Below are 22,725 nucleotides of genomic sequence, written 5' to 3'. Positions count from 1 at the left end.
TCCATTATATATAGCTATCTTGCAATACATGTTAATCTTTTTTTTAGTATAATAAGATTTTTAATATCTATCGTTTCCTACATATTTTTCATAGATTTATTTTTAAATTTGCTATTCCAAATGTCTAATTAAGACATTTTCTTCTTATAGAGCACCTATATAGTTCTTGGTAGGGACTAAATCTCTACTCTTTTATTTTTTTCCTACTATATATAGCCTTAATGACATACAACAAATTAAATGCTTAAATTACAAATAATTTTTAGAATAAAATTTTGAAAAATAAATGCCTTCATTACACAATAATAAATCCAAAAAATCATTAACCAATAATTATCTTCGCCAAAAGAATCTGCACAATAAATTTGATATTAATTGTGTACAATTGGAGCTTTTATACCCCCTTATGACCCAAAATCAACTTGAAAAGCTGCCTAGACCGTGTGGAGAGGGCACATCATCAGCATCTCTCTCAGGCTGTACCCACCTTCCATAGCAATTACGCACTAACCCTTTGTTTTCCAATTGATGCCAATTGCTGGGCACCATCAAATCCTTCCGCAACATATCACAGGCCTTATTAATCAAAGCCACATCACGTCGAGCCTCGACTCGAAAAGGAGCACTCGAGCTTTCAAACCCATCCAACAAATGCAAATACACCTCCAAATTATGACACCCGGCCAGATCAGGGTTACTCCTCAAGAACGGAGATTTCTTGATCTCCAACCCTAATTCAACCCCTACATGTTTATATGACCAAGGGAGAGACTCCAACACATGCCCAATTACTTTCTCATATTTCTCCATTCCTTCATTGAACAAAATGCCAGGCATTTTGGGTACCACGTCTTGCTTGCCCACAACACGTAAGACCTTCACGCCGTGCTCCTCCACTGCGTCTTTGAAAGCACCGTTCCCCACTCGTGGAGCCCCAAACGAGAAGACAGTAACGGGAACTTTCCGAGTTGGGTCGTTTGCATGCACATTGACTCCCTTAGCGGCTATTTCAAAGGCATTAAGAAGCGCTAGGGCGCCACCGAGGCTATGCCCACAGATGCTAATGCTCACCTCCTCACCACGCCCCGTGTACAGCGCCACCAAGCGGCGTATCTCCTCCATTACTTGTTCCGATGCGCTGTGCTTGTTATAGCGGGTGGCGTCATTTTTAGAAGTATAAATACTCAGAAACCCACGCTCCACCTTAATATCGGTGCACTCGGAGGAGCCGAGGTCACCGACCGGGTGAAGAATATCACGCAGATTCTCCATCCATTCCAGCTGTGTGACAGTGCCACGCCACGCAACCATGATGTCACGCCTCCCCAGGCGCTTCGTCTCCTCATCGTTGCTGACTGCCACGTAGCCCATCCAGTTGGAGTCTTTGCTCCACGGGTCCATTGAATTCGACCGCCCGAAGAACTTGGGCATGTGGACGTCAGACATGGCGTAAAGATACTTGCTGACCCGGTAACCCGTGTTCTGAAGGTGGAGTTTCTCCAGCAGCCTTTGCCGGTTGTACCTGCAACTGCCGCAGTACCTGGACTGCGCATCGAAGTCGAAGGCGGCGTAGGTCGCCTCGGCGAGTTCCCCGTATTTTACAATCTCTCGCCTGAGTTTTGGACTCAAAGGATCCAGAAGCCCTTCCCAGTCATTGGAACCTTGGTATTTTCTCCAGTCTTGACCTAAATCCTCTTTTGGAGACACCGTTGGGCTGTTTCTGTAAACCTCTTCGAGCCGCCTTGCAAAGTTTTGCAATTCGACGGGACTGAATCTGTCCGTCTGCGCAACTTCTGGTGGCGGCGGATTCACACGCAGTTCAGCTCTCTTCCGGATCGTGTTCTGCTGCCTCTCCTTCGTTTCCAACAAATCTGCCGCTAGTTCAACAACAGCGGAAACTTTACCGCCATTTAACAGAGATTTCGAGGATCTGTTTCGGGCAGCGAGAATGCGAAGATTTGTGGAAGAAGACGAGGAAACCCTAGAGCTTTTAACCTTGGTGCTCCCGGCAGTCGTGCAGCTGGTCCTCACGAACGGCGTGCGGGTGTTAGGGTTGTATGCCGATTGAATCATCGTTCTGGTACCCTATCTCCTGAAAATTTTATCGTATAATCGGATTATAAGAAAGGATTCGTACCTATAATCGGATTATAAGAAAGGATTCGTCCAGCGGCAATTGTTTTGAACATAAAGAGCACTGGTATTTATAAAGCAATTGGTCCGGCGGGGGGGGCGCACCGCGTTGATGTCAAGCAAACGTATTTTCTGTCAGAAAATTATTGCAAGACAATGTCAAACCTAAAAGCATTTGCACGATATTATTCTTTGTCGGTGTGAATGGAGTTCTTGTAAAAAATGTCAAAGTCAGGAATTATGAGCTCTTAGTTCCAACTTCTTTGTCAACTATTCAATTTACGTGTTTGAATAATGAATGATTCGTGTCATTGCCCTATTAGGGTTTACAGTAACGAAATTTGATTTCGTGGTAAAAGAATTGTGGTTTATTGACGAAATTGAGTATTTCTGAATTTTTGTCTATGAAGAATCAAATCTTATTGATTATACACGGAAGAAGAGATCAAACTCCACTGAAATTCAGTTTAGACTCATTAATTATTTAAATTTGACATAAAATCTTCCAAAACTAAAAACTTCAAATCTTCATGCTATTTATCTTTAATATGATCCTTTACAATTTATAGTTGTCTTCCACAAATTTCATTTCATGCGGATACAGTCTCCATATTGTTTTTTCCGTTGCATTTTAAATTCAAATCTTCCGGCCATCAAATTAATCAGATAAATCTGTTTACCTTTATTTAGGGTTGAAGAAGACCAGGTGCATGAGAAAACATTTGCAGGTCATAGTCAAGGAAGCCGTCTAAGATTCGTGATTACGACTGAAGACCAGACATTGGCAAAACTGATTTTTGTGGTTTACTGTAAAAACAAAACGTTAGCTTCGCTTCGTAACGTCAAGATCAAATATGAAAGTGCATATATTTTGGGGGCCCGGGTCTTCCTGTCAACAAGAAAAATTCAAATCTAGGTGGTTCCAACCATCATTTTAAGAGAATTCAGACAGCAAAACTCATTAAATATGTGTACCGTCATCACCTACGAACGATATACAGACGACTAAAGAAAAAAGTGTCGGAAACATTTCTTTGACTTTAATTTTAGACTAAAATATTATGGCATTGTCAAAGTTGTTGGTGGTTTATTGTTGAAGTTCTTTGATTAAGAATAAATATATTTATTTACTGTATTCATTCTATTTATTAATTGATCAGCAGAAAATAAATTGTGTGCATTCTCATTGTCTCTCATTGTCTCTAGTTCTTAGACTATTAAGAATTGTTTTAACACATGATTAGGTTTTTAATGTATATTAGGGGAAGAGTACCAATAGATAACATAGTTCCAATAACCGTCACCTTATTGTCATGTTGACACCCCAATAGCCGTCATAGTGAAAACACCATTAATAAATTTGTTTTCTACCAATAGCTGATCATTTTTTGTAATTAATTGGCCCATTTGTGCACCACTATTGGGACATTTGTCAACAAGTACTAGCAATTTTGAGTTGATGGTTACTGGAACATCTTTAGTTAGGTATCAGGCGACACTTTGAAATGTGTACTTTTTTTTTAATCTTTGTGCACATAACTGATTCCACAACATGCATCGTTACTACCCAAAAGCTAGATCAATAGCTATAAGCAATCCAGTCGCATACAAAAACAACTAAAAAATAATAATCAAAATCCGATGTACCGTTTAGGATCTGTGGGTGCACGAAGTTAGCTATGACGGCTACTGGTGCTCTTCCCCTAGGGGTAATCTTTATAATAATTTTTTTTTGATGATTGCATTGACAAGATATTATAAAGGATCCTGTTTTAAGTAAATTTGTTAGAGGAAATATCTATCATTCCTTGACTCTTATTTAAGAAGTTTTATATCTACTCTACAATCTTTAGCATCACAAGATATGGTATTTGTGCACTTAATTATTAGGTTGTTTACTAACTTTCTAATAGAAAAGTCATGATGCTCTAACCTTAACAATAAAAAGAAAAATTCCAACCCAATTAAATAATAGATGATGTAAAAAATTGTCACTTTCGAAACTTTTATAATAACAAATTTTTAATGGATTTTTTAATTAATAATTTAAATAATCAAATAAAAAATGGGTAGTTAGCAAAACACTCATGAGTCACGATATTTAAGTTCTTAACGATTAACCTTTTAATCACCTAATGATAAAGGATATGCAAGTTTCTTTTATTGAATAAAGTTAATTGTAGAGTTTTTGTCCTTCACACTATCAAAGATTGTTAAAAAAATTAGAACAAAATTGTATTGTAAAGTTTTAACTTATGATTGGGTCTTTAATGTATATGGTGTTAGCAGTAATCTCTATAGTACTAGAATTAAGTGATCGTTCATATGAAATTTTGCTGATCGTATTGACAAACTATTATAAAGGATTGTGCTCTATGTAAATTTATAAAAGCAAATATTGATCATTCCTTACCTCCTAGCTAAGAAGTCTTATGTACACACTCTACAATCCTTATCATTATGAGACATGGTATTTGTGCACTTAATTATTGTATATTATAGATATGATAATAAACTATAAACTAATTTCAAATAGAAAAGTTGTAATATCATGATGCTCAAAACATTGAAAATATAAATTTCAATCCAATTAAATAATGGATGATGTAAAGAATTAACACTTTTGAGACTCTTGCAATTTCATATTTTTATGATTTTTTTATATTAATAATTTAAATAATCAAATAAAAAATGGGTGGTTAACATCACACTCATGAATCACAATATTTACGTTCTTGACAATTAACATTTTCATCATCTAATGATAAAGGATATGCAAGTTTCTTTTATTGAGTAAAGTAAAATTAATTTAGATTTTCTAGCCTTGACACTATTAAAGGTTGCTAAAAAAAATTGCATTACAAATTTAATTACCACTAAAAACACATAAATCACATTGCAAATTCAAATCATTTGAAGTTTTAATAAATAGAGAGGTGGTGTCAATATTCATCCTTCCAACAATTTTATTAATAGTATGATGTGCATTCTTGATATACTAGGGATTAATCCAAATGCTTTTACATTCGTTATGCAACATAGACATAACGAAGGAGAGGTTACCAATTATAGAAATAAGTCCATTTATATATGACTAATTTTATTGACTTCTTTCTATAAATAAAATCTAGATTCTTGAAGGGAAATGACATATTTTCTATAATTTGATTTGCATTTTTTAAAAAAAGTTCTTATAAAAGATGGCTAATATTTTCTACCCTCAAGAGTATATTAGATTAGAGTGCTTGAATGTGAGCTTCTAGATGATAAATTAGACTAAGAAACATAACCAAAAATATTAGTCTCTATGAATGCTTTAGAATATTTTACCTTCAATTTTTACATTGATAAAGGGTGAGGGAGGTTGTAGGCTAGGACTTGGGAAAATTTAAGCCAACAAAAACATTAGGTAAAACAAAAATAATATGTCAGTGAAAAGACATAAACCCTAAAATTGCGGAGCCGATCAACCAACATCGCAAGGGGCTTCAAGTTGTAACTTAAGGCACAAATGACCTACTCAACAAGTCACTGAGTGAATATAACAAAAGATAACAAGAACCAACTATGAAATAAGACTTACACAAAAAATTTACAACCTTAACACATAAAAAGGGGAAACATGAATAGTTACTAGGCAAAATCAAGAAAAATTTAACAGTTCCAACACAACATACTTCATACATCAGGTATTTTATCTTGGATTGTAGATCACTAAAAATAAATTATGCACTGTATAGAGCGTCAACTTTCTCTTGCATATTCATGCACTTTCTTCTCTATAAATTTGTGAGTATAAAAACCTTCCTTTGTGTATTCCAAGTGAAGTCTCTAAATTACTCTTGCATGGATTTTCCTAGAAGCAAAGACTAGGATTGGTAACTTGTCACAAGAGTAGTTGGAAATAGGTTGTATGACCACCGACTAGATGATGCTATGATAATAGAATTTAACCCCAACTTGTATGGTCTGATCATAGGCAAAATTTGTAGACTTAACAACTTCTAATTGCTATGATTTGGATGTAAATTAGCATGACATTATATATTATTTGTTGTGCAGTAGAAAATGCTCACTATGTGAGATCTTCACTGTCCCAATATTTATGCCATTCTCATCATTGAAAGCTGCAAAAATTGACCATTAAAATTTTTCATGCTCTGATGGTAATCACAAGATCCATCAAATTTTCATATACATAGTATCTATTGTCTCCCATTCAAGCGAAGCTACTAAGGTGAATATGTCGCATTATTCTTCCATCCACATGCATTACTCTTTCACATGACTATCCATCATAGAACTATCACTTTCACCATATGATAAAAAATAGTAGAAAATTGATTGATTCGATTAAATTAGGCTGACGATACATATAGGAATGCAAGTAGTTGTAGTTGCATAGTTTTTTGTAGTTTCTAACTATTTATAGCTATATAATAGAGGTTATTACTAATAGAGAAAATGTAATATCTATGCATAGTTACACCAACAAGATTTTAATGTTCAGCAAAAAAATTATTCATAAAAAATAAAAAATAAATATATTAATGAAATTAAATATATTTAAAATTATATTTTTTGGAAATCTTATGATAAGGAATATGTACTTACAAAATATCAATTTTAAGTGAAGTTCTTTGACCTTCTAAAATGTAAATTAAAAGTAGTTTTTGTCAACATTTTGATAGGTGAAAAGGAGACTCTATTGCAGGGATGATTTAAGACTAGAGGGGTTCTATCGAAGGGGGTTTGATATATTTCTCTTCAACTAATTCCTTCAAATGGGATATCTCAAGGCTCAAATCATTATATTTTTAAAAAAAATGTGACTTTAGGCAAAAATAAGGATGTACCAATTTTATAATCCATTATTGTGGGATCACCCGCTGTTGTTGATTACTCCTTAATTAACCTCATTGTTTTGTTGCATGGTTTGGGCCCTATTAAAAACCTACCTTATTTTAAGAAAAAAACACATAAAGACAAAATTAGACACCATGTTTCATATCCCACTTGATTCCACATTGTTTATGTCTATGCTTATTATTAAAATTGCAGATTTTTTTATAAAATTGTGCACCATGTGAGGGAAGAGATGATATTTCATGTTGCATATTATGAAAAAATCAACACAAAATTTAATTTTTGATAACTATTGACTTGAGCATAAGAGTATTTTTTGTATGTTTTGTGTGTTTTTAATCTCAAATTTATTTATAAGAACCTTAGGTAGCAATATGAAGTCTATTGGTTCTAACCAAGGCATAAATAATATGAATTTTTTTTTGCACATGGAATATACCTATGTTTCATTGAGGATCTAGAAATGGTTAATAACTAAGAGGATTTTAGCCTCTTTTGTACTCTAAGCCTTGCCAAACTGATGCAACCATAACCGGTGAATCATTGAAAGAGAACTGGTTAGCTTATGCAACAATAGTAACGCAACAAAAGCAACAATAAAACATAGAAAGATTATAGAAAAATATCATATTATTGCCTTAGAACCTTCGGCAACCAACCGGTTATCATCATACAGTCATCATAGAACATCCAGTAGTCAACTGGTTACATGCTAGATACAATCCATCTAGAACTCTCAGAGTCAATGAGATATCTAATCATGAACCTAAATCCTTATATTGATCTTTGTTTTCCCATAAATGATTACATAATATCATATATATACCCTCTAAAACATATTCAGGTCGGCCACAAAAGATTACATTTACCAATGCAGGAAAAATGAAACATGTAGTTAGGTCAGCCCTAAGAATGAAAGAAATTCCTCTAGAAAATAACAACCAAGAAGTGTGGATCAATAGGTAGGTTGGCCACATGCCAAAGAACATTGAACAAGACCCCAAATAGATCCACACACCAAGAAACCACTCCAAAATTGAAGGAAAACCAACTGGTAAGCTCAAGAACTATCTTGGAACCCAGAAATAGTCAAACTAGAAGTGATAACTAGCTGAAAAATAATCCAAATGGACTGAAAATATGGAATTAAGCACATGAACCAAACTGGAAACCAAAAATATGATCTCCAATGAAAAGTAAGCCACCACCGGGACCTACCGATAGGAACACATAAAACTACACATAGAACTGAACAAGAACTAAATTGAAAGGAAATATTTTTGGTTAATGCAATATTGCTCAAAGACCAGGGATGCTCCTTCATATGACACCCCAAGTAGAAAGAGATGTTCCATTAGAGGCAACTCATGAACATCGAAAAGGATTCGAGATAAAGAACCCATGCTCATTTCTGATTCAAACATCTTCCTTATCTGCAAACCTCCTCCTTAACTCCTCCGGAACCTCAACTGGATTCTCTAACTCCCGACTCTCTTTATTTCTCTTCCATTTCTTCAAATCTGCACACTATCTCTGCTTACTTCTCTCTTTCTTCTACAACTCAGATTTGTTTTTTCCACAAGACCAACCGGTTTGTCACCATAAACTTTCTACCATCTGGTTCTATCAGACTTATCTATCAGACCCTTCTGTAAACCCATGTCTCCTTCCAGTATAATATCTGCATCCAGTTTCTCAGTACTACAACTTCTCTCAAGACTCAGAATCTTCACCTCCTTCTCTTTCTCCTTCAAAGAAGTCCATGTGAACTTTTGCCCATCCTTCTCAATAGTGATTAGGTTTCTTCTACAGTCATAAATATCTCTTCTGTCAAACTGCCAAGGTCTTCCCATAAGACATGACAATCACTCATAGATACAACATCACACAAGACCTCATCCCTAAAAGGTTCAATATTAAAACTCACCAAACATTGCTTCGTTACTTCTAACTTTTGATCATCTTGTAACCAACTTACCTTGTAAGGACAAGGATGCTCAAGCCTCTTCAATCCAAGATTCACTACCATCTCCTTAGATACCAAATTATCAGTACTTCCACCATCCACAATAACCTTGCAACACTTACCACCTGATTTGCACACAGTTTGGAAAAGACTCTTTCTTTGAGTAGGTCTGGTATCTTCACTTCTCTGCTCCATCATGACTCTTCTAAACATAAGGGATTCTCCTTTCTCCAGTGCACAGCTAGTTCCAGTAACTTCACCTTCTGATTCCTCATTTGACACACAACTTCTTTCCATTCCCTGCTTACATTCATAAAATCTATGTCTGGATTCTCCACACTTGAAACATTTGCCGAGAAATTCTTTGTTGCTACTGCCACTGCCTTTCCTCTGTGTCTTCTATTCCAGTTCTTTACTCCACTTAGGTTTTGATTCATCTTCCACATTCTACTTCTCTGTACTCATCTTCCTCTTGAATCTCTCCTTCCTTCTGGGGTTATTCGGCTGTCTCCTTCTCACCTTCTCCTCAGCCTTCAAAGCATACTAGTAAGCTTCATCAACTATGGAAACCCTCAACATACTCATCTCATCCTGAATGTTAAATGCAAGTCCATTTATGTACCTCGCCACCTTTTCTCTATCCATCTCTCTATGTCTAGATCTGATCATCACCTTGTGGAATTCCTTAGTATACTCTTTCACAATCATGTTTCTGTGTTTCAGGTTCTGCAACTTCTTGAACAATCCCAACTCATAGTCTCCTAGTATGAACTTGGCCTTCAATATTGCAACCATCTACCTCCACAGGGTGATCTTCATTTCACCATTCTCCACTCTGTCTCTCTGTAATTATTTCCACCATAAGGTAGCATTCCCTTTCAACTTAGTCTATGCCAACCGAACTCTCTACGGGTCCTTGACATCCTCAAACTCAAAGTAATCCTCCAACTCTTTGATCCAATCAATCAGATCCTCTGAGTTCAGCGTTTCGGAAAAGTTTGAAACCTCCACTTTATGAACTTTACTTGCTTGCACCACCACTCTCAAAAATATTTCCTCTCTTCTGTCTTCTAGCCCTTCAACCTCTTCCGCCTCAAGCTCTTCTCCATCTTCTTCATATTCATTTCCAAACTCAAGATTCCTCCGTAAATTAGCCAATGCATTTCAGATCTTGTTCCCCATCTCATTCCTGAAATCCTCCATCATCTGCTCTACCCTTCGAGGGTTCATCCTTCTAGGCGGCATCTCCTCCTCCACTTTGGTGAACTTCCTCAAGTCGACAATCTAATTACCAGTTTCAATTGCCTCTCACTCGATGATCTATTGAACACACATGCAACCTACCTCTAATCGACGATCTGTCCACCCCAAGGAATGCCTCAAAATTTGTAACCAACTCTTCCACCAACCGGTTCATAACCCACTTTGATACCAATTAATACAACCATAACCAGTGAATCCTCAAAAGAGAACTGACTGGCTTATGCAACAATATTAACATAAAGAAAGCAACAATAAAACATAGAAAGATTCCAGAAACAGATCAGATTATTTTCTTAGAACCTCCGACAACCAACCGATTATCATCATACAATCATCATGGAACATCCGGTAGTCAATCGGTTACATGTAGGCTACATGCCATATACAATACATCCAAAACTCTCGGAGTCAACCGAATCTCTAATCATGAACCTAAATCCTTATTCTGATCTCTGTTGTCCCATAAATGATTATGTAATACCATATATATACCCTCTGAAACATATCCAGGTCGGCCACAAAAGATTACATTTACCAATGCAAGAAAAAGGAAACGTGTAATTAGGTTGGCCCTAAGAATGAAAGAAATTCCTCCAGAAAATAACAACCAAGAAGTGGGGATCAATAGGAAGGTCAACCACACACCAAAGAACATTGGAAAAGACCCAAATAGATCCACATGCAAAGAAACTACTCCGAAGATGAAGGAAAACCAACCGGTAAGCTCAAGAACTATCCTAGAATGGAGAAAAAGTCAAACCAGAAGCGATAAATAGTCAAAAAAGAATCCAAATGGACTAAAAATCTAGAATTAAGCACATGAACCAACCTGGAAATAGAAAATATGATTTGCAATGAAAATCATGCCACCACCAGGATGTACCAGTAGGAAAACAAAAAACAGCATATAGAACTGAACAAGAACTAAATTGAAAGGAAATAGTTTTGGTTGATGCAAGTTTTCTCAAAGACCGGGGATGCTCCTACATCACAAACTTAGGATGGTAATCCTAAAGATCTTTTAAAGGCTTAAAAAGTCAAGGTTTGAAGTGAATCCCCATAGTGTGAATTTGTGATTTAGCTATGGTTGCTATTTTTTGTGGAAGACTAGATTTAATTTATAAATCTCTTCTTTAGGCAACTAGGTCAAAAAATACAATGCGTGATAAGTTTTTCGTAGAAAAAACCATCGAGATACATTCAATGAATATAACACACAACATTACCTTAGTAAGACACAATGTGTATAGTCCTCTAAGGTTTCAATAGTCACGGGATTATAATAGATTCAATACAAGTTCATAATAATGGACTTTACACAATGGTTGGTAAAATCAAACTAAAAAAAAAGGTTTTTGATAAAGATAAACAGGTTTTACAGGGACCTGAAACCCAGAGTATTACAGACCAAGGCCAACAGCCAACTAGACAGTAAAACTAAGCAAAATAAGAGACAAACCCCACATAGACCGAAAGCCCAAAAAACCAAAACAGCTAAACCAAAAAAATAGGGCAAAGCACTCAACTAAGAGAGTGGCTAAATTCAGTATTTTTTTGAATAATCCTCTTATTAATTTTCTCCAAATCCTCCATGATGAATCTGGAGGATCCCTGGTCCTGGCTCTGACTCCTGGTTCTAGTGCAAGGACCCAAACTAGTGTTCCCACCAGGAGCACTCTGTCCACCCTCCAAGGCATTCCTTTTTTTGCATTTCCCCCAAGGGAGGGTCACTGGCGATGGTCCTAGTTCTATATTCAGTCATCATGCAATTAATTTTTTCCAAACCTTCAACACTATTGTTCATCGCCTGCCTACTGATTTCCACCAGATTGTTCAGGTTTTCCTTGATCTCACTCACATCCTCTTTCAACTTCTCAATTCTACACTCATGGTCAACCTTCATAGTTTCCACATCTTGAGAAATTTTCTGGATCATACTCATGATCTTCTCAATTTTACTGGGCCCAAGAGATTACGTAAAAGTCTCAACAATGCCTTTAATCACATCTTTCAGGAATCCAATTTCCTTATCCACCCACTTCTAGTAGTTCTCCTAACTTCTAGTAGCCTCCAAAAGTAGATTTCCTAACACCTTCTCCTCTTTTTTCTTGCCTTTATTTTCCCTATTCACAAACCCCTGTTTCTCATCATCCACATTGATAGGGATGTCCAACCCAATCTTGTGGTCTAAGACTTTGGACCCACTATATTTGGTTAATTTCATTTTCTTTTTGGTGGGGGGCTCCAGGTATTGCATTTTCTTGCTACTAGATTTGAACTACTTGTTGCCCACCTTGGAGGATTGATTTTCCTGCTACTGTTATTTCCCGAGGTCACCATAAGCTCCCCTTCTTTCTTTGGTCTATATTCAGGGTCCTCTGTATCCTTGATATCACGCCAATCCATGGCACTACCACTGTCATCCTCATCCATCTTTGTATTAGAAACAACCTACACATTAGGATTATAGGAGGAAATGTGGGTTTTATCCTTGGGGGAGGGTTTCACTTCATGAGCTTGGGTGTATTCCATAATCAACAAGATAAGCCCTTCATGAATCACAGGGTTATCTTGGTTTTCAAAATGTTTTACTAAACTATTCTCCAAGGATGAAACCAAATAGAAGGGGATGGAAATAAATCTACAATGCCTAAAATGATTTAAGATAGTAAAATGATGTGAGAAAATGCTAGCATATCTACCATCCAAGGTGATGTACCTCATGATTAATTATGCCATATCAACCCAGAGGGAAATCAACTCTTTCCTATTATAGCCACCGTCCACCATTTTTGTAACCCTTTGTCTTTCCTTTTCCTTATCATAAAAGGCAACAATAGCCTCCTCACTTGACTTCTTGTCTTTATAGAATTTTTTGTCTTCCATATCCAAACCACTAACAGTGGCAACTAGGTTTCATCGACTTGAAACTCCACACTAAAGGCAGTCAGCACACCCTTATTCCAACCTTTAACAAAGCTTTCTATAACAATGGCAGAATGACCATGCAGTCTCTCCAAAAATGACATCATCCCACTGCCAGTTCTAATTTCCTCCCAAGCCTCCTTATTCTTCTGCCACTTATCATATGTTGTGGGTTCAAACCTATTATTTTCACCTCCAATTCTGTAGCTTGAGCAAATCAGACAACAAGACTCCAGAAAAACCAGGAGGAAAACAAACCAGAAACTAGGCAAACTGAAAGTTCTAAAACTTCTCAAAGTGGTAATAATTTGAAATACCACCCCAACGGCTCCCATCCCATCATAATTTTTCATCATAAATTTCATTGGAAAGGCCGAAGATCTTGACATCATTTCTTTCCAGGTCGCACAGAGTTTTCAAGAAAGTTTTCTCTCCTCTCCACCATTTAACCGCCACGTTACCCACTACCAAGTTGGCCAAATGATCCGTTGGTTTGTTTCCTTCCCGAAAAACATGCGAGATCTTGAAATCCTCCAGGCCGATTATCATTTCAAGGCAATCCTTGATTAAGTTTGAAATAGTCCAACTAGGCACTGTACATCCCTTAATGCATTTGACAATGTTAAGTGAGTCACTTTCCAGCTAGACCTGTTTGAACCCCTCCTTGCTCGCCATGTGTAGTCATATGTAGATGGCGCTGGCCTCCACAAAATGGTTAGTTTGGGTGCCCAAAGGGAGCACCACTGTAGAGACTAGCAAACCCAAATGGTTCCTCGCTATTCCCCCACAACTAGCCAGTCTAGGATTTCCTTTGGCCACCCCATCGATATTAATTTTGATCCACCCCAGAAGAGGCGGATTCCAAGAAACATTCTCTCTAGTATGTTTAATTTTATAAATAGGGATATATATATTCCATCATATCTTCCACTGCTTGATAGTATCCAATTCCTCCTGGCTAGACTTAAGAGGAGGATCATTTTTCCTACCAGGACAGTAATTAAGAAAATTTTCCTTAATAGTATTCCTTATTCTGATAGCCACCACAAGAGAAATGGACTCCATATCTTTGAAAACCCTATTATTTCTTTCCTTCCACAAACCCCAAGCAATATGAGGTAGGGATAAGTTCCATAGGAACCAATCACATGGTTGTCATAAGGGCACTTCCATTGGAACCAAAAGTTCTAAATAGAATCAAGGGGGGACCCATATAATATTCCATAGGTTGAAGAGGAGATCACATACCACATACAACATACAACATACAACAACATCTACACCTTCGCATGTAAGAATACAAACATTCTTACAACAAGGTACTAGTACTTGTTTTACATTACAATCATTTACAGCATTCTTATTTCTTGGTTAATTCCAAAACCGGGGTTTGACCTAAGGGCAAACCCCTAATCCCTAACCCCCCAATCGTCCTTGCTTTTCTGTGTGTAGGTTGCAGGTACGCGGCTGTAATTGAAGATTTGGAATCCTTGTGCAGAGACGAACAGATCCCCCTTCGTTTCACGGATTTTTCGGAGGACCGTGTGCACATCGGGCGCCATCGTCCTGTCAACTTTCGCTCAAATTTGCAGGACAGCGCCGTCTCGACATTTTACTGCTAATTCCAGGTCCGCAGCTTCATCCTATATTCCTATCTCTGTTTATAAGTGAATCTTTCTCACTTTTCATGCATTCCTAGCTTAATCCTTCTATCTACATTCTTTACAAAAGAGGGTAGCCTTGCTGTCTTAACCCTTGAAACTCATTTAGAATCCAATCTTGCCTTGTGTGGGATTGGATCTTGTGGGTTTCAACCCCTCTTTTGAATGTAAAGTCTCTCCTAAGTGAAAACCGTCAACCCTAGTGACCCCCTTTCTCTCTCCTTGGAGTGGTGGTGGAACACTTGGGGTTCACTCGTGATTTTCCGCTTTACAGATCTTAGGGGCATTATGAGGCAATGGGAAATGGTGGGCAAAAAGATTGTTGGCATGGACTCCAAGATTGGGAATGCGGGCAGTAAGTACAAGCTGAAAAAGATCGAGAAAACCCCAGAGGCCATTAAAAAGAAAATTGAGGAGGTCAATAGTGCTTGCAGGGATGTGGCTAGCAACATAATGCCTCCCTATAGTCTATCAATTAAAAGATGGAAAGGAGAAAGGAAAAAAAAAGAGATGACACATGGACTCCTAGGCCACTAGCTCTAACCCATCACTTCGATGGTCAAATCCACCCATGAATTTGCATTGGCCTCCTCTAGTTCTAGGGCTAGATTAAGTAAAAAAGTTTCCTTTTCTGATAAATTTCTTAGTTTATGTCATAATTGGTAGGAAAAGGGTACCCCCACATAGTAGACCATCAGTTTGTGTTTGTGCTAGGTGGTTGTTTCGTGTTTTGGTGGTCCTGGTTCTTTTTTGTCTACTAGTTTTTTAGTTTAGTTATTGGTTCTATGTTCACCCTGTTGGGTTTTTGTTGTGTTTTGGTGTGGGGCCTTTTTGCCAATTATGCATCCCTCATGTGTTCTTGGTGTCGCTTTGCGATTGTGTAATGATATGAGCTTATCTCGCTTGTATTAATCAAAACATTCTAGACTACATATTCCTACAAGTGGCTGATGAGTTGATTTGCAAGGTTTCTATTGAACATATCATGTTTATATAATCTTACTTTATTTACTTTTCTTTTGGTCAACATTCTTTCTTAAATAACACCTTCACTAAATAAATTCTCCATTATGTAATTTATTTGTAATAGAAATTTTAAAATATTTTTAATAGTGAATAGTTAGTTTACTAAAAAATTGAAAGCTTAATTCAAAATTGTCACATTTTTTTTAATATATGTATAGGTCTAAGTTTTTTTAGAAGTTATTTTAGTCTTCAACAATAAATCTAAAAATGGAAGATGGACGAGATGATGGCCCAGAACAACAAATTGTCAAAGAAGAACTTTGTGACTCTCCACGCCATTCAAGATGAAATTGACAGAAGGCATGCTAAAAAGAAACAATATTTAGATTGATCTCCTACTACGGTGATGGAGTTGTTGGTGTTGAGGGTGAAAGCTACACCGAAGCCCCCTGTTGTTTCTTCAGGAAAAGATTTGAACAAGAGGCTCTCCCTCTCTAAGAAAGTGAAAGTGATGAGCCAGGATTGGAAAATTGAGAAGACCCCCACCAGATGGACCACTTTTCCTATAGTCTTCGTCTAGTTTTTTGGTGTTTGGCTTTGGTTGTCAACTTGGTTTTGTTCCTTTCTGTTAGTTTATTCTCTAGTTTGGGGCTCTCACTCCTTGTGAGACCCCTAATTTCTTCGCTTTAGGGGTTATGTAATGGTTCGAGCCTCTCTTAGTTTAATCTAATCAAAACAGTAAACTTAAAAATTTGATAATACATATAAGACGAACAAATTATAAAAGAATATTAAATTTAAAAAAAAGAAAATTATATAACCTAGGTTTTTATATCATTATGATACTTAATTTACAAGGTTTCAATTGAACATATCATGTTTGTAGTCATACACTATATCAAATAATGTATTAGATACCTTATGTTTCTATCAATTTTTATTTTATTTTTTTAATTTTCAAGACTCTAATTTTCAAGACTGAATTCTTCAATATGTAAAAAAAATTAATATATTTTAAACTATATATAATACTAGAAAGATTATTTTTTAAAACTTAATTTTAAATTTAAATATTTCTAGTTCTTAACAATGAACCTAAAAAATGATAAAAAATATAATATTTAACAAATTATAAAACAATTGAATTTATTTAAAAAAATAAAAAATAAAATAAAAAACCTACAATATTCTTTTTATATATCTTGGTTCCTTAGTATGCAAAGTCAACCAGAGAAGAGCCCCCAGCCATGTGGAGAGGGCACATGATCGACATCTCGCTCAGGTTGCACCCACCTTCCATACCCATTGCGAACCAGTCCTTTATTTTCCATCTGATACCAATTGGCCGGCACTATCAACTCTTTGCACAGCATATCAGAGGCCTTGTTAACCAACGCCGCATCACGTCGAGCTTTAGCTCGAAACATTGCAAACGAACTTTCAAATCCATCTAGCAAATGCAAGTAAACCTCCAAATTATGGCACCCAGCCAGATCAGGATTATTCTTCAAAAACGGAGATTTCTTGAGATCCAATACCAATTCAACCCCAACATGTTTGTATGTCCAAGGGCAAAATTCCAACACATGACCGATCAGTTTCTCATATTTCTCCATTCCTACCCACAACACGTAGAACCTTCACACCGAGCTCCTCCAATGTCTCCTTGAAAGCACCGTTGCCCACCCGTGGAGCCCCGAACGAGAAGACGGTAACGGGAAATTTTCGAGTCGGATCATTTGCATGCACATTTACTCCTTTAGCGGCTATTTCAAAGGCGTTAAGAAGCGCTAGGGCACCACCGAGGCTATGCCCACAGATACTAATGCTCACCTCGTCGCCGAGCTCCGTGTAGAGCGCCACCAAGCGGCGTATCTCGTCCATCTCGTCCATCACTTGTTCTGAGGCGCTGTGCTTGTTATAACGGATGGCGTAATTTTTAGAAGTATAAATACTGAGAAACCCACGCTCCACCTTAATAGCGGTGCACTCGGAACAGCCAAGGTCACCGATTGGGTGAAGAATATCACGCAGATTCTCCATCCATTCCAGTTGTGTAACAGTGCCACGCCATGCAACCATTATGTCACGCCTCCCAAGACGCTTGATCTCGTCTTCATCAGTGCTCACTGCCACGTAGCCCATCCAATTGGAGTCCTTGCTCCACGGGTCCATGGAATCCGACCGCCCGAAGAACTTGGGCATGTGCACGTCAGACATGGCGTAAAGATACTTGCTGACCCGGTAACCACTGTTGTGGAGGTGCAGTTTCTCCAGCATTCTTTGCTGGTTGTATCTGCAACTGCCACAGTATTTGGAGTGCGAGTCGAAGTCGAAGGCGTCGTAGGTCGCCTGGGCGAATTCCCCGTATTTCAGAATCTCTCGCCTGAGCTTCGGGCTTAAAGGCTCCAGAAGTCCCTCCCAGTTATTCGAACCCTGGTATTTTCTCCAGTCCTCAACTAAACTCTCTTTCGGAGAAGCTGTTGGGCTATTTCTCTGCAATTCGACGACTATTTCTCTGCAATTCGACGAGAGTCGGGCTGTCCGTCTGCAGCAGTGGATTCACACCAAGCTCAGCTCGTCTGAATACTGTTCTGCCGCTTCTTCCTCGTCCCCAACAACTCTGCCCCTTGGTCTGATATCTGGGCTTTCAAAGATGTGTTTAGAGGAAAATTTGAGGAAGAAAAAGAGGCAACTCTGGAAGTCCTAACGAGGAGAGGCACGTGGGTCTCGAGAGTATATGCCGATTGAATCATTGCTCTGTTAATTTGCCACCAGATAATTTTATATTCTCACAGAGCATAGCCTGATTATGTAAGAAATGAATTGTGCTCTTAAACATAAAGAGGACTGGCATATATATACATAAGAAACGGTGCAGGGCGCAGCTTGTTGATTACTTTGTCAAACGTCAACCACACGTAGGTTTATACTTCATCAATGTGAATGGAGTTCTGGTCAAAGTTGTTAAAGCACGACGTCAGCTAAAAAAGTATTCTTTATCTTTGTTGGGTCATCAACTCAAATTTATATTGCAGTCAAATAATTATTTATTAGAGCTATCTATTCAACATTGCTCTTGACGGTTGGAATGATTCGACTGCTTGCTAACTGTCTTAGTTCGATTTGTCTGAGGTTGGCAGGTGGATTCTTGCGAAACAAAAAATTTGGTAAGATTTACTTAATGTTTGTGCTTTTCGCATTTTTTAAGGAGTGGAGTAATTTAGAGAGATCCAAATTGTTCTCTGGTCCTTATATCATGTGCAGGTTCGTGCATTTTGATGCTAAAATAATGGAAAGCTTGCATTGTTCTTTTCCGAGTATAAGGTATTAGCAAATCTAGGCTGTGTGTGGGGAAAAAAAGGGATATATTCATTGCGTGCGTTGAATGTATTCTAATAGTTTTCATCTTAATCATTGTAGTCCCCTCAAAGCCTTCATCTTCCATAGTCATTTAGAGTGAGGTTGCAATTCTCCATTTTTTATTCTGTGATTATTCTAATTTTTACATTTAGATAATTGTATTATGAAGTACATTTCTTTGGTGGTAAAGAATTGTCTTAGTAAATGTTCATATTTAATTTCTGTAAGTATAAATAATAAGTTTTTAGAAGGAATTTTGTATATAGTAAGATGTCAAATGTATATAAATTGATTCAAAAAATGTAAAAAGATAAAATAAGGAGAAAACAATACAGGGAAATGTACTTTTTCCAAAGTTTCAATTGTTTCAATATCTTTTATACATAGATTAATATAGAAATTAGGAGGTTCTTGGTCATGGTTGTCACCATTCATAAGTAGTTGTTTTTATCTATGGGTTCAAACACTAGGCCTAGTAAACTCCATGTCTTTCTTGACAATAGTTTAACCTCAACTTTCCCCTTGCCTTTCTATAGCATAGTCTTGATTATTTTATGCAAGGGAAAGGGATTCAGAAGGAGAGGGTGGAATGAAAACTTTCAACTTTAAAGAATATTGGCCTTGCCTTTGATAGACTTGGTACCAAACTAGTAAGGAAACTAGAACCTTTCAAGTCATTTTTCAAGACTTTGTAGCATTTAAACAATTCTAAGCATGGAGATGACAACAAGGTCAAATTTTGGATCACTACGCAATCATAAAACTTCATAATGAAAGACAATGTAAGGTTCTAAGAGTCCGGAGGCAATATAGAGAAATAATGCTTGAGAAGGGGAGGTATTTTCAATCTCATATAATGTTGCATTATCATTGATATTTGAAGTTAAGTTAGTGTCAAGATTAAGTTTCAAGTATTGTCAATCTAATACCAAAGAAAACACATCATTATCATGCGGCTCACAATTTAGTGGTGAAGCTGAATGGTTCAAAAGAAGTCCACCAATCCAATCTTGTTTTTTTTTAGTGCAAAAGTTTGATACTCTAAAAGGATGAGGTTAAGATCACAACTCAAACAAATTTGGCATAATGAATATTCCCTAGACCTTGACTTTGTGTCAAATAAAGCAATAATTGTAACAACCATTTCCATAATATGATAAACTAACACTATAAAATGCTATACTTCCAATAATAAATTAATCAAATAATTAAATTGATACTGATTTGAATCTATAAACCTAACACAATGATGTGAGACTTTACATATATTTGTGAAAAGAAGTATTCTTTCAATATTAAATTAAAGAAATAAAAGTAATTTTACTGGGTTCAAATGTTGTATAGATTTTAGCAGTCCTCGAGCTGCTCCTCACAAAAGGAGATTCGGTGTTAGTGACGTATTTGTGCAGCGGCAATGCTGTTAAACATAAAGAGTAGTTATATTTATATACAAAATGATGTCAGCAAAATCATTTTCTATTTGAAAGATATTGCAAGGCAATGTCAAAGGTTGACCATTTGTAGGATTATACTTTTGTCAATATGAATGGAGTTCTTGTAAGAACCGTTGAAGCATAAGGTCAGCTTAGGAATTATGTTCTTTGCCTCGTATTTCCCATTTTCAGTTATCTATTCAACATTGCTATCGACGTGTTGGAATGGTGAATGGTGAAGGGTTCATGTGATTACCTCTCATTTTGAGTCTCCTCGCATTTATAGTTCTCCTAGGAAGGTTTATTGAGGTAGTTTTTTTAATTTTAAAATTTTGATTCTATGATCAATATTGGTAAAATTATATTCAGTACGTCTATGAAAGATCAAGTCATATTGAATTTAAGGCCCACAACATCATAAGTGATGAGATTAGGATCACGTCCTTAGCGACTTTGACAAATGAATACTCCTCAATCCGTGGCTCTCAATCAAAGAGATATTACCTTAGATTCATGCTCCTAATTGAATTGCAAAAACCATATGAGTTTCACATAAAAACCTACAAGATATTACATATTTAAACATGGTTTATATATATAATTTTTATATGCTTTTGTAGGAACGAATCTAAGTCCCAACACACTTGCCCAATGACGTCAAATATTTTTTTGGCCCAATCCATAAGTTAAATCATACAAATTTGAATCTAAATCTGAACCATGATCAATAACTTAGTGCAATACAGTTAAAACACACACAAACCATAAAGAGGTGTTCACCTATGATAAGATCGAATAGATAACATGTGGAGATGAGAGTCAACACCTAGTTGAGCTTTATAATCAAATCAAGTGTCCATTGTTTAATTTGGTGAGTAAAGACGGTTTTCCAAGTAGCCACTAATGTGAAGTCATGTAATCTAATGGTGTGGTCACTTTAGATAATGCCACAACCCACAAGAGAAATGATTACTTTTTAACTTGAAACTTACACTTGAAAATTGACACAAGGGAGGTGATATTCTATTTGGTCAAACCCAAGCTAAATGTCACCTAAGATTCAAATCATTCTCATGAAACCCTTTCCAACCAATGAAATAGAACCCTACATGTGCATAGCCAATTGCTAATGACCAAGTGGTGAAAGTAATAGTGTTAGCATCCCATTTATGTATTATGTGAAGTAGAAAGCCTTCATTCTCCCACACTTGGTGCAATTTCATAATAAGCTAAGATGAATGGTGGGGCATACAAAACAAGTGATATGACATCAAGCTTTGTTGTTTCCATGTTTTTTTCTATCATTTTTATAATAAAAATTGAGCTTAAACACATAAGACATACTCTTATGTTCAAGTAGCAGTTGCCAAAAAAAATTATTTTTTTCAAATTTTATCATCTATCCCCCTCACTCTATGCAATTGTATAAACTCTAATGCAAGTGGGAGATATGAGATGGTGTCTAAAATTGCGTCTATTTTCTTATCAAGTGGTAGATATGATATGGTGTCACTTTGTGTCTATATATTTTTGTGTTGGTAGCTAAAGTGTTCGTAAGAATATTTGAATTTAAATATATGAAAAATCCTATGCAACTAATATTGTGTTGAGAAAAAAATAATCTCCCAGGGCTCACTTAGCCAAATTATGCAATCCATGTAAAATGAATATCTTCTGCCATCCTAACTTAAAAGTGGGTCATCCAACCATAACTAATCTATAGAAAGTTTCCACACTTGGGAAAACTAATATTTATGTCCAAATGTAATTTAAATGTGCTTCGTCCAATTTATACAATTTACAAGAACATGTGGAATTAAATGACAAATGGAACATAAGAAAAATAAGACATGTGGAAGCTTCAAATGAAGCCTCTAGATTGTATGCAAATGTAAATGTCTAGAAAATAAGAGTTCATAAGCATTATACTTTAAATAATTTTATGCATAAGTGAGTGTGTTACTATTGTTAATTTTTTGGTCCGTTTTGGCACAAAGATGTTGAACACTTTTCAAAAGGTTTGAACATAAAGTCGTCATTTGATCAAGTATAGGTCTTAGGGAGTCTTATATGATTAAATGGCAAGTCAAAAGATAAGTTTGAGTCTTAAGCATGTCATAACCCAAATCTCTCTCTCTCTCTCTCTCTC

At 36.5% G+C, this 22,725-nt stretch overlaps 1 protein-coding gene and 1 pseudogene across 1 annotated transcript; both read right to left on the bottom strand.

Moving 5' to 3' along the window:
* Positions 1 to 333: 333 nt before the first annotated feature.
* On the bottom strand, positions 334 to 2,161 carry LOC131065542 (phospholipase A1-Igamma1, chloroplastic). The gene has a single exon (XM_058000072.2). The coding sequence runs from the start codon at positions 2,071 to 2,073 to the stop codon at positions 418 to 420; it is 1,656 nt and encodes a 551-aa protein (XP_057856055.2). The 5' UTR covers positions 2,074 to 2,161; the 3' UTR covers positions 334 to 417.
* Positions 2,162 to 17,003: 14,842 nt separating this feature from the next.
* Positions 17,004 to 22,725, bottom strand: part of LOC131875069 (phospholipase A1-Igamma1, chloroplastic-like) — a 35,677-nt pseudogene continuing 29,955 nt past the window's right edge.

The sequence above is a fragment of the Cryptomeria japonica genome, chromosome 4, assembly GCF_030272615.1.
Source record: "Cryptomeria japonica chromosome 4, Sugi_1.0, whole genome shotgun sequence".
NCBI classification, from domain to species: domain Eukaryota; kingdom Viridiplantae; phylum Streptophyta; class Pinopsida; order Cupressales; family Cupressaceae; genus Cryptomeria; species Cryptomeria japonica.
This window is presented reverse-complemented; position numbering and strand designations above follow the sequence as displayed.